Below are 15429 nucleotides of genomic sequence, written 5' to 3'. Positions count from 1 at the left end.
CTGAACTCTCCTGTTTGTGTCAATTAACCACGTGAAGACGCGTGCTCGTAACTGGTAGCATGCCCTTTCTCCTGAGGCTGGTGCTTTCAGGTGTACCTCGGATTTACAATAACTCAAAGCTCGAAGCAAGTATCCCAGCGTAGCTGATAACAAAAGTACCTGTACCATAATGTTGGTTGTATTTTGTTATGGTATTTGGACAAGGTAATCAGACAAAAAAGTAGCATAAATAGACAATACATGACAGAAATACATTTTGACAGATTTTGTGGGTATGACGAACTCTGAGTTATCACATTTCCGACTGTCTCTGAAGACAGCGTTGCTCCATCACGACCTAGTCGCAACCTCAACTTTCTTTTTGTTTCTCCCGGAGGTTGAATCCCTCGCTAACCGTCGCAAGGAAAACAAACAGGGGAAAAACTTTTGAAAAACACGATTTAAAAGAACAAAAGAAACGGCTATGAGGTTGTCTTTAATTCACCGTGCTTGTGGAAGCCTTCGGATACATTCAGCCCGTACTGGAAGCAGGGTCAGCGGCTGGTCGCGGAGATGCCCACCGGTGGGTACAGCCAGCGGTCGGTTGATCCTCCGAACTGCCAGCGCCACCAGCAGCGGCGGTACCAGCCCGAAACTAGCCGTTAGCTTTGGGAAACAGTCCGAAACTAATGAGGAATTTGAATGCGACATTTCTTTTAGGTAAGAAAGAATATGTACTTTGAGTGTATGCGGTCACACATCCGCGGTTTGTTGTCTTTATTATTTTTATATAAATGATCCAAAAATCGAGTGTTGTTTTGCTAACGTGATAAACATTGGTCTATAATTGCTTCCTGTCTGGCCGGCGCGTTTTTGTTGTTGGCTATCAGCCAGTTCTGCACGTGCCTCCGGTATCATCAGAGGGGCTGCAGCCAGCTGATGTAACTCTTTTCCGGTGTTACCAAACATAGGATCCTGAAATCCACCTAAATAAATTAATGGCAGGTGGAGCTAAAAACACATACGGGTGAATGGATTTTGCTGTGAAAGATTCACCGTAACGCGTATGTCACCAACATCACTGTATGTTTGTTTGCTGAGACCTATACGTTTTTAAACGATTTGTTGGCTATTGTGAGTGACATGTATTGTAGGTGATGGGTTTATGTCTTTTGCTACCATAGACCATCATGCAAAATACAATGCATTGATCCGAGATTGCTGAAGGTGGACTTAATTTAGTCAATGTTTACATTTTGGGCAATATATAGGTCAGTGTGTTAACTCTATACGTTAACATATTAGCCCCGCCCACTTAGTGTCACGTGAGCCATAATGTGCCCAGTGGGTCCAGCCTCACAACTTGTATACCATTACTTGCTACAAATATGCCAAATCACTGCTTCTAGATGGATTGATATATTTAGTGGACACCCTAACAAGTGGTTGACTGATAGGGGCTTTTCTATTGCAGATGCCAATATTTAGAAAGCATATATAATACTGATATCCAAATAAAGAAAAGTCATGTATATTCCATTATTCCATATATATATTACAAAGTAACATAGATGCTTATATTAGCCAGTAATACGTTGCCTTAGATAGAATTATTAGATTAGTTTTCAGAACACGACTGGTATTTAAGCCACGTTCTGAAATCATAATAATGCAGTTTAATGACATCAGAAGTGTCATTCAGTTGCATTGCTCTATTCATCAAAACATGATGTATATTTAACATTAGCCAATAAGAGTTTTAGATTTGACTTGTTGTCAATTAAGTGCCATCCACATCAAGAACAGTTACTGTTACTGTAAAAATATTTAATTAATTGCTAACCAGTTTATTTTCTCACACAGGGAAGTGGTTCAGAGCACCAAGGAAGCAATGGTGGCTCTGCAGAGAAGAAATCCAGGAGTCCAACCTTTGTTAGCCATCATCCAGGTATTGTACGCAAAGCCAAAAGGGTTTCCACCATGTAACATATGACCATTTAAAGCCTTCAACTTTGATCTAAGGTTAATCTGTTCTTACTCAAGATTGCTTGAGTAAGAACAGAAGATTCCTGTGTTATCACGCCTGTGTGTTTTTCTCAGTCTGTTAATTTTATCTCAAAGGCCGGTGAAGATGACAGCTTGTTGGAGATCAATAAGAAAATGGCAGCAAGGGTAATTTTCTCTCTTACTGTTCCTCTGTGTGAATTTTGTCCTTTTTTTCCCTTTTTGTCACAATAATTCAGACAGTTCACCCCTGTATGTGTCTGTGTCTGTATGTCCTCAGATTGGCTTAAACATCATTCAGATTTGTCTGTCAAAAGATTGCTGTGAAGATGAAGTAAGTGAAACTGACTCACGCATCAGGTTTATTCCACTCAGTTCATACCTCCTCGTTGTTTAACAAGTCAGTGCATGATATTGCAACCACCCTGGCTGTTTTTCTGTGCAGCATGTCATTATTGCAGCTGTGTAAAGATGCAGTGACTCGCATAAAACCTACTTAACTGTAAGCCATCATGTACCCACTGTTATATGACTAATTCTTTATTTCCTAATTGCTTCAGCAGCTCTTTAAGGTTCCTTAGTCATATATTTTCTCACCTCATGGCAGTTTCCAACATTATGTAACTGAGAATGAGATGCAGCCTCTCAGCTGTCTTCGCCCAGATGGAAATCAACTCTTGAGCCTGAAGTACTTGTGGAACCCCTGGGAATAGCTCAGGCCGACAGGCAGACAGCAGATGATTTACATTACAATCCCTGGCCTAAAGGACCACTGATCTACTGATCCACTGCTCTACTTTCACATATCTTTATCCTCTCTTGTTTCAAAATCTCCCCCTTTCTGGCCCACTCTTTCCTCATGGAATACTATCTTTTTTTTTTTTTTCATTTTGCACTGGCTGAATCACTATTTCTTTTGTTCTTTATTAGCACTTCATTCTTAAAAGATCAAAGGTTAACTTTTAGGTGTGAAAGCAGTACTCATAACAGCATGTGTGATACCAACACTTTAGAGAAAGAGAGATCCACACACCATTTAAAGTGTTTTTTTTTTTTTTGGCATAAGACAGACTGAGAAGAAGACTACCTCTTGTATATACAGAGAGTCGCCATCTTGAATAGTCACAATTCGTTATAGATCCACCACGTGATGCGTATCATACATGTACAACAAAACCTTAAATTACATTATACATATCTACACCAACCACAAAAATCGTAATCTGAAAAAAGTAAAAAAAATAAAATAAAGATCTGTAATAAACATCTATAGAATTAATGTTGCGCATACACAAATCGTCTGAAAAACGTATATAGAAACCCAGTTTATATACACCGATCTTTATAATAAATATAATCTCATACAGAATTAATGTGACATAAACACCAGTCTTTTCAAAAAAATATTGATCTGTAAAAATAGGTCAGTACATATAGTACAAGAGGTCATTTTTTCATATTAACAGCTTAACAAGTTGCATTTCTACTACTACTGCAACAGTGGCTTTTAAAAACTACATTTTCTGCAAAAAATCTCATTTCTGTTTGTGTGTGTTTTGCTTTTGTGTATGTGTTTAGATTGTAGAGGAGGTGTTGAAGCTGAATGAAGACCCCCGGGTGCATGGAGTCTACCTACACCTCCCCCCTGCTTCCCTCACCAGTCGAGTGCTAAACACACTCAAACCTGAGAAGGATGTGGATGGGTAAAGTTTGCCTGTTTAAAAATGACTCAACATATTTTATGTGTTGTCAGTAGACATTTTTATGCAGCAGTCAGCCAGGTATCACTTGTTTGTGTTTCTCTGTCCCAACAGAGATAACTGCATTTTCTCACATGATATGTCAAATTGGCACAAATCAGAAAGGGCTGCACAGAATTAAGACAGTGTAAATGTAGAGTGTATGCCTTCAGTAGACAAATGAATGAGAAAATTAGCTAGGCACCCTTCATGATCATCACAAATTGAAGAGAATTGGTTCAGTTGAGGACAAATAATGTAAAGTGGTCCCATGAAAAACCGAGACAGTTCCTTCGATTTACTGCAACAAACTACTTAACGTTTATTTTTGATAATGTTTTTAAAGCAGTAATCATAAATCCCTGTCCCTGTTATCCATAGCATTTTACAATATGACCTTACTGCAGTAGCTAGTGAAAATACCCAGCTTCCAGGGAGAAGAACAATCTATTATTTTTTATATGTTAGATATCAAAAATTAAATCAATTTTTGTCTTGTCATAGGATATCAGATTTGAATATGGGCCGTCTGGTACGAGGAGACCTGAGCAAAGGTTTTGTGCCACCCTCAGCCAGCGCCGTCTTGGATCTGCTGGAAAAACACGGTGAGTTTCTGGGAATGGAAATCAATCCCAAATTCAGTAGTTACTGAATAATGAAGCTGTACTCTAACTTGTGAAAGGTAAAGGATAAACTTCACTAATACTTGGATGTGCACTGTGTAGCTGAAGGCTGAATCAGTAGGATTTGTTCGAGCTGTTCATAAATGTACCAAATAGATTAGATAAGTTAATTGTTGAGTCTCATTCTCAGGATGTACTGACATTTTTGGTTGGTTAAGGGTCCTGAACACAGCAAAATAATGAGAAAATAAAAAAAAAATACAGGCAGGGTTTCTGCAAATACCATACAGACACACACTTCTACTGGGTCAGAAGTGGTGAGGAAAATGTTGTTTCTCATGTATTTCAGTATATTGTGATACCTTGTGGATTGCATGAATGGTAGGACAGAATACCTGTTACTATACTTTGTACTAATACTATAAAATATATACTACTAAATGTTCATATTATACTTATTTGCAGTTAGTATACAAAAAAATAAATGTAAATATTTACTATTTTTTGAAAAAAATTAGGAAATTATTTGGGCATTTGAAACTCCAGTGTACGAAAAAAGCTGACTTACCAGGTTTACTACTCAGTTACATCTCAATTTGACCCTAGGGTTCAGAGAGTATGGGGTCAAAGTTCAGGTGCACACAGGGTCATAGTTATTCTGAGCGTCCCTGATACAACTAGTAGAGAATCATGTGGTGCAGCTTTTCAATACACATGATATCTTGGAAGTGTTGATTGTTGGTCTAGTTGCAGTTTTTTGAGGTGGGAAATCAATAGGTTTGTAAATGTTTATCAAGCCATCTTAAATAATCTGTAATTATGACCACAGTGTTGCAAAAAGCTGTTAAACACTTGTGAGTGTAATACAAAGCCATTTCCATTCAGATCGAGATGGCCAGGATTTTAAATACAGAACACATCACATTTAACTGAATGAACTGAAATGTGAAACATTTCTATAGATGCTCCTTTGGAAGGGAAAACTGTGTTGCTGGTTGGAGGAGAAGGACCCTTTGGTGTGGCCCTGCAGAGCCTGATTGAAAGAAGTGGAATGGTTGTTCTCAAGAGTCACTGGAGCTCTAACAGTCTACAGAGACAGGTGTGTTTGGATATGTGTAATTTTTTTCCTCTTCTTTCTCAGTTCTTTTTGTACCCAAAATATATTTTTGTAAATGCATGTTTGTGGTCAATCAGCCTGATGTTTCTTTATTTTGAGTGTGTCTTTTGAAAGCCATCACTTAATAACTGAAAAGTCTTTGTCCTCTTCTTATGCTCTTTTTACTCAACCATCTGCCATCATTATTCAGTTGCACCAGTTACAGCATATGCAGTTTTAGTGGCTGACCACATGGAGTCAGTCTCGGCTTTTTCAAACACAATTTCAAGATATGTGATTGGTTGTAACAGTATTACCGTTAACAGTTTTGTTAATTTAACGCCATACATTTTTGTTTATTGATCGATCATGTTTTTCAGGAGAGCTTTTTCGGGTCAATTAGTCATAGAAGTTGTTAAAGCTTGCAAAGCACAAACAAGACATAACGCATATCTTCTACACTCTTCAAGTCTTCTTTCCTTTTATTGTTTAATTGCTTGTAATTTCCTCTCTTTGAAAGTCCTCATATCTAATTTCTTCTTCTTTCCTCATTTTCTAGGTGATGCAGGCTGATGCAGTGGTTCTGTTGGGGGCAGGAAATATGGAAGTCCCACCCGCCTGGGTTAGACCTGGAGCTGCTGTCATCCACTGTGAGCCAACCCTGGAAACAGGTATTGTAGAATATATTTTAAGCTGTACTGCCTTTCCTTTTTCCTTCACTTTTCCCAGGGTCTAGGAACATTTATTTAGGGGGTAGTATTTTCTAAAAGTACAGGAACATTTCTGTTTGGTTGGGTACTCGAAGCAGTTAAATTCAGCCACCATTTTTAAAACTCTGCGGCCGGAAACCAGTTGTATAATCATAAGCAGAAATTATGTGTAAAAACAACTCGGTGTCAGTGGACAGTGGACAGTGGACAGTAGTCAGTGGACTAATTTGCCTAATCATCATGGATCAGACAAAATAACCACTTAGTTCCTTGAAAAATAGTTCCTGGGACAAAAGGTTCCTGGTACTTTGACTAGAAACACAGTTGTAGTCATCACAATCATTTTGCACACACTTGAGCTTTACTGGAAAAGAAATGACACTTAATCTGAAACACTTAATATTGCTTTCAATGACATTATCGCTTTATAGCTGACAAAAAAGCTTGAGAATGTCTCTGAATTTCCAGAGACATATTAGTAGTATATTTTTTACTCCACATGTGCATTTATGTTGTTGTTTTTTGTTTTTAGATGAACATGCCATTGAAACATCCTCAAAGTCTGGGTTAGGATACCTCACAGCAGCTTACAGAACACAGGTGAGTCTTTTTGTTTCTGTCTCCATTCTTGCCCCATTCTCTTACTGCATTCTGTCTTCATTATTCTTCACTTTGTTCTCTCTGTCCCTCCTACAAGAATGTGGTGCATAGCTGCAGTCGGTGGCTCCAGGAGCAGCAGTACAGACCCTGGCATCTGCGCAGCCTCAAACTGCAGCCCCTGACCCCTGTCCCAAGGTATAGACCACTATCTGTGAGGGATTGTTAGGAACGACATCTACCTTTACATGGGATCATTTTTCTTATGTCATAATGTTCTCCTTGTTTAACCTACGCCACACTTTAATGTTACATTAATAAGGTTGAGTGTGGTGTACAATTGTCTAACAGACATTGTTGACATATTTGATGCTTTCAAATGAAATCTGTTATGTCATTCTGTTTTTGTCAGTGACATAGAGATTTCCAGAGCTCAGACGCCTAAGCCAGTGGACCAGCTGGCTGAGGAGATTGGTTTGCTGCCAGAAGAGCTTGAAGCCTATGGCAGGAGCAAAGCTAAGGTCCGACTCTCTCTGTTAGACCGCCTTCACACACAGCCTGATGGGAAATATATACTGGTTGCTGGGTGAGTTTGACTACTGATCAACCGAATTCTTTTCCTAAATATCATATTCCTTCAGTGCTGCCATCCATTTATGGTATTACCTTGAAGCAGGCCTACTTTTTTTTTTAGAAGGGCCAGATTTGGAAATTATGACATGAATGCACTTAAAGTCAATCACAGTATGCACACCAAAAAAAATCTGAAATTCCAAAATATTCTTCCTTTTCTCCTTGTCTAGTATAACTCCCACTCCTCTGGGTGAAGGTAAAAGCACGGTGACCATCGGCCTTGTCCAGGCCCTGTCTGCCCACCTTAAGCTCAACTCCTTCGCCTGTCTCCGACAGCCTTCCCAGGGACCCACCTTTGGGGTTAAAGGTCAGAAATGAATACTGAAATTAATAAATAAATGTATATGTCCTTATGTTAATTATACATGACATATCCCATCTGAAGAGTATGCTTTTATCTCACTGTGCTCCCTAGCTTTCTTTTGACTACAGTGTAATACATTGTAGTAATTTTTCACTCCAAAAGTTTGTTTTCTCTAAAACTTTTTTTTTGTAAGAAAACTACTACAGTGAATAACAACTTCAGTTCCATTCTTCAAGGAGATGTGTGTTCACATTAGAAAAGATGTCAAACTGCTTCAAATGGTGCATGTTATTTTGGAATGAAACGCTTAATTATGTTTTTCTTCCGATTGAGTTGAGTTGATATGGACACGGCCAGAGGCAGGCGCCGAAAACAGGCAGTTAGGAATGTATCAACTAACTGTGTGATAGGCTATCTTTGTCAGCGTGAGGCTAGCGTTTCATACCCTGCTACATTTTGTGCAGGGGTGGAGCAGTTCATTCAGAGTCCACCACTCAGCATTCCTCCTTTGTGAGACCCTGTCCTGTTTGTCTGCCTCTGACTGTGCTACCTCTTCTTTGGGCCTAGGGGGAGCTGCAGGAGGGGGATATGCACAGGTCATCCCTATGGAGGAGGTAAGACACACAGACACTCTCAGTGCTCCCTAGCAGAGCTAGTCCAGGCTTCAAAGACATAAGACATGCAGAGACTCAAGCTAGTTTGCACTAAAATACACAAATGCACACACACACAACCCCAGGAGCTGTGGCATAATATTGCCTGTGACTGAAGGCACTGTCCGTAAATGCAGCAAGGGAGAGGGAAGGAGGAAGAAGACTTTGAGCTTTTGAAGCTACAGACATATTGCTCTGAATAAGCCTCCTTTTCGCATACCAAGACATCACCTTTTTCAGGCTTTTCCTTCTACCACTCCCCCTTGTCATTTCTTTACAATACATTGTTTTCATTAGCGCTCAGGCCAAACAGAGAGAATATGTTCCATAATATTTTTAAAGACCTAGGGTACATGGTAAGATTACTTTGTTAGAGGTTTTATTTCCACTGGGGACATCCAAAACCACAATGTGCATTGCAGCACTTTGATTTCCCCTCTCTAATATCCTCACCCCTCTCTCTCTCTCTTTTCCTTTGTTTGTTCTTTGTCTTTCTTTTGTCTGTCTTGCCCCTCAGTTCAACCTCCATCTGACCGGTGACATTCATGCCATCACAGCAGCCAATAACCTGGTGGCAGCAGCCATCGATGCCAGGATGCTCCATGAGGCAACACAATCAGACAAGGTGACCATGTAATGATTTCTCTCCTTAATAACTTATTATTTTTAACAACAAAAAATGTGAAATGTGAAACAGCTGTTTTGACCTCGATGGATATGATGACAATCCTGATTGTCCTGAAATTTCAAAATATTTGTGATTTGCTATTCAGATTTCTTATCAGTGATTTTTAAAAGGAAAATATATAAATTTTTCAATCTATTGGGTTCAAATGGGTTCTAATTATTAATGCATTAATGTGTTCATCATTTTAATGTCGCAGCCGGTAAAGATGGAGCTCATTTAACCACTTTATATACCGCTGGGTATTGTCTGCCTTAATAATACTTTATAATTTATTTATTGATTATATTTTGGGTTTTTTTTGTAAGTGACTAAACATATAAAAAAATATAGTGTGGTGAAAAAACACTGATATCTGAATGAAGTGAAGTCAAAGTATAAAGTAGCATAAAATGGAAATACTCAAAGTTAAGTACAAGTACCTCTAAATTATACTTAAGTGCTGTTGTTGAGTAAATACACTTTCCATTACATTCCACCACTACATACTACAATCTTGTTATCTTGTTATGCTATTAAATATTCATGGGGAAGACATAGACAATTAATATTCACCAATCTGTGTAAAAGCATGTTTTTTACTGTATGTTCCCATTACTTTTAGTACTTTCACACACATAATTTAATCCAAGTGTTTTGCTTTATACCTCATAGGCCCTGTTCAATAGACTGGTCCCTTCAGTGAATGGAGTCAGAAAATTTTCGCCCATCCAGATCTCCAGGCTACACGTAAGTCCAAACACTGTACCGCCTGAATCACTAGTGTCCAGCCAAAAGTTGTGTTGCTCTTACAAAAAAGACTTGTTTGTCCACTAGAGGACCTCGGTGAGCTTACTTTAAACATTTCCCTCTGTCCCTTCACCATGTCCTCATCTCCAAATATTTGTTTATACCCCTTGAAGCTCCTGTCTGTTTATATGTCTAAGAGTAATTGTGTTTTATGTCGTGTTGATGAAGAATGCCTCTTATCAAGTCTTAACAGATGAAACACATATGGCAGATGTTGTAGAAATATGAGGGGGAAGTTTGAACATAAGTCAACTTAATGTTTGTCTCTCCTGCTGTAAGAAAGTCTCTGAAATGAGAAGTTAAAAGGACTATAAAATATGTATTGGTCTTAATGGACAGAGCGAGAGATAAAGAGTTGTGTGTGTTTTTTAAACAGAGCACTTCCCACTGAACCTTTTGAACCGGAGAGTGTGTTGATCACCTTGTTGTCATTTACTTTGGATTTGTTTTCAAATGCTGGAATGATACTGTGTCAGGCTTACAAGGGCATAGCAAGAAAAGTAAAACAAAATACAGAAACAGTCAGATTATCATAAAATATCTAATAAAGAGCTGTGTTTAGCAATAGTGCCACAGCTGGGAACTTCTGCAACCAAAGCCAAAAATTGCATCACTTCTCCAGAAAACACTCGCGAATGATCCTCTGACCTTGTTTCTTTTCTTTTTGATTTCAGAATCTAGGGATCAATAAAACAGATCCAGCATCTCTCACTCCCCAGGAAGTCCGCGCCTTTGTCCGTCTTGACCTTGATCCTTCCAAGATCACCTGGCAGAGAGGTATCTATAGATGTTATTATGTTGTTATAGACTTGATTTAAGTTGTTAAAAGGAGAAACTGTAATATGTTTTCTGTAATAAATCCTAAAAAGGCCATGATATGTTATCAGAAATTAAGGAAACATGCTAAGTTGAAATACTTCTCTGACAACACCACTATAGCCTCAGTGAAAAATTTTATTACAGGCCTGAATAACTGTTTCTGTATGCCTATTTCATTTTAATGCCGAATGTTGGCTGAATGAGTAAGTGTCTTTTTATGAGTTGTAAGAAATCATAAATAATCTTTTGGGAAGAGTAGATGCTGATAACTGTTAAACTTTGCAATATGTTGGCAGGCAGTCACTAAACTCAAAGTCTGTTAGTCTTAGTCTAGTGTATTTTTGGAGCAGTGGGCTTTTGTTTTCAGGATAACTGGTTTACCATTATCTTAACAGACAACTGACAGTTATAAACAACTGATCAACTTACAGTGGAGAACTTGTCCTCGCTTGTTATTGTCAGTTTGCAATGTTGCGGGTGTCCGCAGTCTGCCTGAGTTTCCCAGAGTGTGGGGAAGAGGGGGTGGAGGGAAACTACTTGCTTCAACCATAGATTATATATTAAATAGGATTTCAATCTATTTAATATACAATCTGTGGCTCCAGCTTGCTATTTGGACTACAGTACTCATTTTAGCACACACAACTGCTACATATTGCTCCTTTAATGTTGCAGTTTGTGTTCGTCAGCCGCTTTTGTTTGTTACTGCTGATTGCTGCTACATTTATGTTAGTCTCGGGTGATGGGGAGAAAGCACTCAAGATATCCTTCACATTTTTCTCAGAAATGTAATTATTTAGCCACTAAATCAAAACATGCTTGCAACCACTGACATTTGTGAAGATAAATTACAAGCTATGATAACAAGATAACTCTGGCGTGTGCATGCTGCAGACTTTTGGGCTGCTGCACTGCCCTCATCATTGAGCTCCACCTATTTCCTTTTTCATTCCATCAACATCATGAAACTAACATTTAACATTTAGAAAATTGATTTTTGACATTTATGACTCTATGCAGAATCATCCACATCTGCATCGTGAAACATCTAAGAATCTTTTTTTCCCCCCATGCCTATAGACAAACATTTACAAACATTTTTACCTTGTTGTTGGTGGTATGCATTGACATTATTATCACCATACCAGGCAATGTGATGTTAAAAAAACAACACATTTTCTTTGAGAATGAAATGGTGTGTGGAACTACTACACAACTGACCGTCACAGAAATCAAATTTGCATCAAAAATGTTTTGACAAACATCCCGTGGTTCATAAATTCTTTTATTGTGCCAGGACTGAAGCAATCTTGAATTAGATTAAATTCTCTGAATTTCTAAACGAGTCTTCATTTTGGTATGTTGGTTTTGTCATCAGTAAAAATTAGCTTAAACAGCTCTTTCAAGCCCGTGTGTTCATATTGAATTAACACATTAAGTGTAAAAGTGTTGCAGTCATCAGTCACAGGATACTAAAGATGAAGTATAGGAGGAGTGGGAAAAGCTACCTCAGTGGATGTGTTGGTTTAAAGTTGTCAGTGAGAACAACCAGCCGGGTGCTTCTGTGACTGATGGGGTATTTACTCCAATGGCTCCAGAGGGCATTCTTAAAAGACGAACCCTGGAGATTAAAAGCACATTTACCACCTGAGGTTATGTGGGTGTGACTGTGTGTCTGTGTGTTCATGAAACAGACCTTGATTTTAACTTTCCCTTTCATTACAAAACTAACATGAGGATAATGTTTTATGTGGTTTCCTTGCTGATTGTCACAACAGTATAACCACAGAGAAAGCAATTCCTAGCCACATCATCACAGAATAGGCTAAAAGTGCTGAGTGAAGGAACTTTAAGTAACAAATCTCTCATAGTGCAAACACTTTCAGAGTGTCACACCTACACAAAATAAGATGAAATAATCTCTCTTCTTGTCTGGTATTGTGTTTTATTTGTGTGTCTGTGTGAAAGCTGTGGATGTTCGTTAAATATTATATTTAACAATGTGTGGAAATGGATTTTTATGGCCTGTCAGGTTCAGGCTGTAAAGACGTAAATCTTTAGTGTGTCTGCGGTTGCAGATCAAGTACTGTTTTATTTAATTTTTATGTGTCTTGTCTGTCATCAATGTTACCCAAGTTTTCATGTTCAAAGCAGTAGATTTTATGAGAAACTAAATTAAACTGTCCTTGTCTTTCAGTTGTTGACACAAACGACCGTTTCTTGAGGAAGATCACAGTTGGACAAGCAAGCACAGAAAAAGGACAGATCAGAGAGGTATGCAGCGTTCATCCCTTCACCATTCTTCACAATGATTCTTTGAATTTACAGCATTCTTTTAAAATATTTTTCAACCACCAGCTTGGTTTGTGTATTTTTATGATAACCAGAATGAATGCTTGGGTAGTATCAGCTTAGGACTGAGGCATCCACTGATCTGAATATGGTGACATTCCTGTTCATTGCAAATATTTTCTCATTCACTCACATACTAACACAGTATGACAAACAGTCACTGCAGGGTTTTCATTGAAAAGGCTTTGTTGGTGGGTGTCATTAACATGGGTCTAATACTATTTCTTATTAAATAGTTTGGAGTATTTGAAGTGGGGTTGAATAAGGTAATTACAGTATGGATAGTTAGTGTATTAGCTGAAGTAGATGCTGGTCAACATGCCCCCAATGTGGAGAATCAGAGAGGAGTACCATTAACCATTTCCAAAAAAAAAACCATTACAAAATATAATATTTTCTCTGTTTTGCTGCCAGACAGCTGCCAGACAGCTGTTTCTAACTGGAAACTGCTGTTGTGTAAGCCATATATCAGTCAGTTTCTTGCGCAACCAGACTCCATTGGTGAGCTCAGTAATTTTATCTCACAGAAAACAGGAGTTGCTGGTCTACCAATGACTTTGGTGAATCTGAACTAACCTCAAGACCCACAATAATACAAACAAAATAAGGTCAAGGCAGCCAGACCAAGTACCCCAAGTACCCCATACAACCCCACTTCAAATAATCAGAACTATCCCTTTAAGGTGGCATGAGATACCTGTGTTTTTAGGCACTCATACAATAAAACTAGAGTGTGTAAAACTTTTCCCATGCACACACGGACACACTCCCTTCTGCCCATGATAAAGCCCAGATGTATTTCACCCATATGTCTGCAGTAATGACAGCTAAATGAAATCCTGTAAATAAACACTTCACCTCAATGGGAAGCAAGCAGGCCTAAGTGAAAGCAAATGTTTAAAGAAGGAGAAAAATGACCCACCCATCCTCACTCTCACACACACACACACACACACAGACACACACCTGGAATAGCCTCTGAGCTAGTTCAGCATATGCTTACATTTACAGCCATCAGTTCATCCATTCTGTTTCCCTTTCCCTTCCTCTGTCCTCCACCTTCCTCCAGCGCTGGATACACTATAGCCCCTCAGGGTATTATCAGTGGGAGTGGGAATAGAAATGTGTTCCTTGGTGGATTGATGTGGTTTAAGTTATGTTTCTTTTTCTTTTTGGTGACGTGGAATGGAGACTACTTTGGTTTTCTATGCTCTTCTTCCCTGTGGATAGCCCTCTTTCACTCACCTCCTCTCACTTTTCTGTCTTTTTCTGTTACTTTGACATAAATTAATGTAGAAAGTTGCTTCAAAAATGAGTTTAATATGTTCATAGTTTAATTTAGTTCCTTAAGTCACCACTTCAAAACCAGGCCAAGTTCATAAGGCTTGTATTCCCTTTCCCATGTGATAAAGCTGGTGACTACAGTGTTAGAGATTATCTCGTCTGCCAGTAACTGTGGAAAGTTGCCAGTTTTCTTCCCACACTATGGTCTTGAGAGACAGTCAGGGATGAAACATTTCAACCACTCTCAAAACTATTATTCTTTTCTATGCTAAGCAGTCGGTTTTGTTTTAGAGTGAACGTGTATTGCTTTGCATCATAGCTATAATCTTTCATGTAGATTCACACAAGAACAACCATGAAACTACAGAATTTCTGCTAGTCTGTTTCATGATTGTTAAATAGATCTGAATGTTCGGATCCACCAGCTGCAGGCCACTGTACAATTACTTACATTGTGTATGACTTTCCTTTTTTCGCACTCCAGACTGGGTTCGACATTGCAGTGGCCAGCGAGATCATGGCCATCCTGGCTCTGGCAGACAGCCTGGAGGACATGAAAAACAGACTGGCGCGCATGGTGGTGGGGACCAGCCGCTCGGGACAGCCAGTCACCGCAGAGGACCTGGTGTGTGTTACTGTGTGGTCTTCTCGTTCAGAGAGTGTGGGAATTTAAAACCTGACAGTCTGAATCTCACAATTGGGCTTTCATCACTTAATCTCAGAATTTATACAATGAAAGCTTTGAGTCAACCCCAGTTTTCTTTCAGTTTTTCTTCAGATAAATGAAGAGACTTTCTGTGTCACTCCCGTGAGGAAGTGTGAAGGTTATATATGTTATGCATCGAACTGTCCTACATTTTTGGTAGGAAAACCTTCTAGCCTGTTTACACCTGGTGATCCAATCACAAGCAGAAAGCGCTGAGTTTGTCAGAATATGGTCTAATTGATCAGATCTCAACAAATTGAAAATGTTTTATCCTAGTTATGTCCAAGTGGTGAAGGCGTTCTTTTTTTCCCCCATAGGTTTTGCTTGTTTTTTCTGTTTCCTTGCTTTTAAAAATCTGATTTGCCACAAGTGATTTACAGAGTAATAACAAAAACACAATGATCTGACATTTTTGGAGACAAAATATGAAACATAACTCCCCATTGTCATCATTTT

At 38.7% G+C, this 15429-nt stretch overlaps 1 protein-coding gene across 1 annotated transcript in view; it reads left to right on the top strand.

Moving 5' to 3' along the window:
- The first annotated feature begins 412 nt into the window (after positions 1-412).
- The window catches only part of mthfd1l (methylenetetrahydrofolate dehydrogenase (NADP+ dependent) 1 like), a 43510-nt gene continuing 28493 nt past the window's right edge, over positions 413-15429 (top strand). The window contains exons 1-18 of the mRNA XM_084737605.1: positions 413-699; positions 1843-1927; positions 2101-2151; positions 2264-2317; positions 3562-3686; positions 4227-4327; positions 5308-5444; positions 6001-6112; positions 6684-6751; positions 6849-6946; positions 7161-7334; positions 7552-7688; positions 8253-8299; positions 8856-8963; positions 9678-9752; positions 10487-10589; positions 12829-12905; positions 14752-14892. Of these exons, the coding sequence (XP_084593731.1) occupies positions 464-699; positions 1843-1927; positions 2101-2151; positions 2264-2317; positions 3562-3686; positions 4227-4327; positions 5308-5444; positions 6001-6112; positions 6684-6751; positions 6849-6946; positions 7161-7334; positions 7552-7688; positions 8253-8299; positions 8856-8963; positions 9678-9752; positions 10487-10589; positions 12829-12905; positions 14752-14892 (1929 nt within the window). The 5' untranslated portion in view covers positions 413-463. The remainder of the gene's footprint in view (positions 700-1842; positions 1928-2100; positions 2152-2263; positions 2318-3561; positions 3687-4226; positions 4328-5307; positions 5445-6000; positions 6113-6683; positions 6752-6848; positions 6947-7160; positions 7335-7551; positions 7689-8252; positions 8300-8855; positions 8964-9677; positions 9753-10486; positions 10590-12828; positions 12906-14751; positions 14893-15429) is intronic.

Source organism: Lutjanus erythropterus, chromosome 15 (genome assembly GCF_056507025.1).
Source record: "Lutjanus erythropterus isolate fLutEry1 chromosome 15, fLutEry1.hap2, whole genome shotgun sequence".
Lineage (NCBI taxonomy): Eukaryota > Metazoa > Chordata > Actinopteri > Lutjaniformes > Lutjanidae > Lutjanus > Lutjanus erythropterus.
The sequence above is the reverse complement of the archived record's forward strand: the minus strand, read 5'-3'. Positions and strand labels throughout refer to the sequence as shown.